The 1978-nt window shown below is 36.9% G+C and overlaps 1 protein-coding gene across 1 annotated transcript; it reads right to left on the bottom strand.

Annotated features, from left to right (window-relative positions):
* Positions 1–272: 272 nt before the first annotated feature.
* On the bottom strand, positions 273–1563 carry LOC309805273 (ATP synthase subunit epsilon, mitochondrial-like; the record flags this gene model as incomplete). Its single annotated transcript, XM_082623205.1, has 2 exons — positions 273–540; positions 1465–1563. 2 exons carry the CDS (start codon positions 1561–1563, stop codon positions 361–363), a joined length of 279 nt encoding a protein of 92 aa, XP_082479331.1. The 3' UTR covers positions 273–360.
* Positions 1564–1978: the final 415 nt, after the last annotated feature.

Here is a 1978-nt window from a genome sequence, read left to right as displayed (position 1 = left end):
TCCATAATATAGAAAAATGTTACGTTTTAGAAAATAGTAGTTGTTGTCAAACCCATAGTTCATTCAGTCTAAGGTTTTCAGAAAACAGATATGGCTGCAAAGCTTGATCAACATCAAAGAGAGGAATATTTTCTCAAAGTCTTAATTTCATTTATTATGTTTTCTTGTATCATACATTTATTTAAACATATGGGAAATGATATATTTTTTGAGACTTACTTCAAATTATTGGCAATGTCAATCTATGAAAAAGACAGGTATTTTTTTCCCCCATGAAGTGAGATCGTTTTCAATCTGCCATAACATGTGCCCACACATCTTCACTCTGAAAATGTAGTATTCAAGCTAAATCAGGGCAGATTATTCCTTTTTGACTTTTACAACTGTTATGTTGCTGCCAGAAGTCTTCTCGGCATTTGCTTTGAATTCTGTCTTCAGTGCATCTCTCACTGCTTTTGCACAGATCTGGGAACACCCGAGGTAGCTGAGTCTAACCTGTCGCCAATATGCCACCGTGATGTTGTGAGAGTGGAGTCCCTCCTGCCGAATCGCAAAGATGAGGTCAATGTCAGCTCAGTGTGCAGCCTACCTCGGGAAATGATATTGTTAGTTTGCAGTAATACTTGAATATATAAAATAAAGGCTATAAAGCACTTGGGGAAATTTAGTATGTTAACTTCATGTTATACTTTTTTATTGTGTAATATTAGTAATGAATTCCATTAGTTTCATAAGTATGCTGCCGATCGGGTCAAGAGATCTAGTTTGTTTGAAACTTAACTCACATTTTTACCCTTTATGCTTTCATATTCCAAGATTTGGTGATGTTAGAGAAGATAGGCATTAGCCCCTCATAGACAATTTCTTTTTACATGGAGAGTGCCCAATCTGTTTATTAATTGGCCCACTTGGCTGTTAATTCTCAAGGGGGCTGGAACTATGTTTTGTTCACTCTTATATACCTGTCAATTGGTCCTGTGCAAGGCATTTAACACTGACTTGATAGAATGGAAGTTTCCATGTGTTAGCTTTCTTGATGTTTGCCCACAAAAACCTGATCTGTCCAAAGTCATCCACATCTCATTAATAACATCTCTATCCTGCTGTAGTCTCTTGGGCTATAACCTGTGGATTTATCCTTAATTCCAGTCTTTTCCCATATCCTAACCATCTCTATATCCAAAACGTATTCAGAATCCGACTTCTCATTGCATTCACTATGGTCTCAGACTTCTCCACTCTCATTTGGATTATTACAATAACATCTTGATTTCCTGCTTCCATTCCTCTATGCTTGAATTCTATTTACTCTAGTGCAGCCAGAATCATTTTCTTAAAATGGAAATTAGTCCACATCCTCCTTTTTCAAAATAATTAACAGCTCCTATTTCACTGAGTAAAAAGCCAATGGCACACAAAGTTCTACCCAGTCTTGCCCTGAACCTCTCTGACTTTTCCACCTACTATTCTCCCCAACACCCTCCTCTCCAGCCATCTGGTCTCTTTGCTCTGAGTGAAGGCTGCAGGAGCCTTAGAAACATTGCACTCTATCTGAATATCCATAAGACTAAATCCCTCACCTCAAGATTTTACTCACTTGTCATTTTCTCATTGGGGCTTACCTTACCATCCTATTCAAAATTTCAACCTCCAACTCATTGCTTGCCCCCTTGGTTCCCTTTTTCTTGTTCAATTTTTTTTTTTCCTACAGAATTTACAATATTCTAGAATACTGTATCTCTATATCTACCTATCTCTCATCTATCTATCTCGTCTAGTTAGCCTCAGTCTATTAAAATATAAACTTCAAATCAGGTTGTTCTTCCCCCCACCCCTCTGATTTATCTCAAGTGTCTAGTACAGTGACTGAAATATATTTGATGAATGAATGAATGAATTGTATTGTCTTGTGTAAATGTGTAAAGTGTTTGTTTCTGTTATTAAGGTGTAATTGCCACCTTATTTCATATATGCCAGT

This window comes from Mesoplodon mirus (assembly GCF_964341445.2).
Source record: "Mesoplodon mirus genome assembly, chromosome: 5".
In the NCBI taxonomy this organism is placed as follows: domain Eukaryota; kingdom Metazoa; phylum Chordata; class Mammalia; order Artiodactyla; family Ziphiidae; genus Mesoplodon; species Mesoplodon mirus.
The sequence above is the reverse complement of the archived record's forward strand: the minus strand, read 5'-3'. Positions and strand labels throughout refer to the sequence as shown.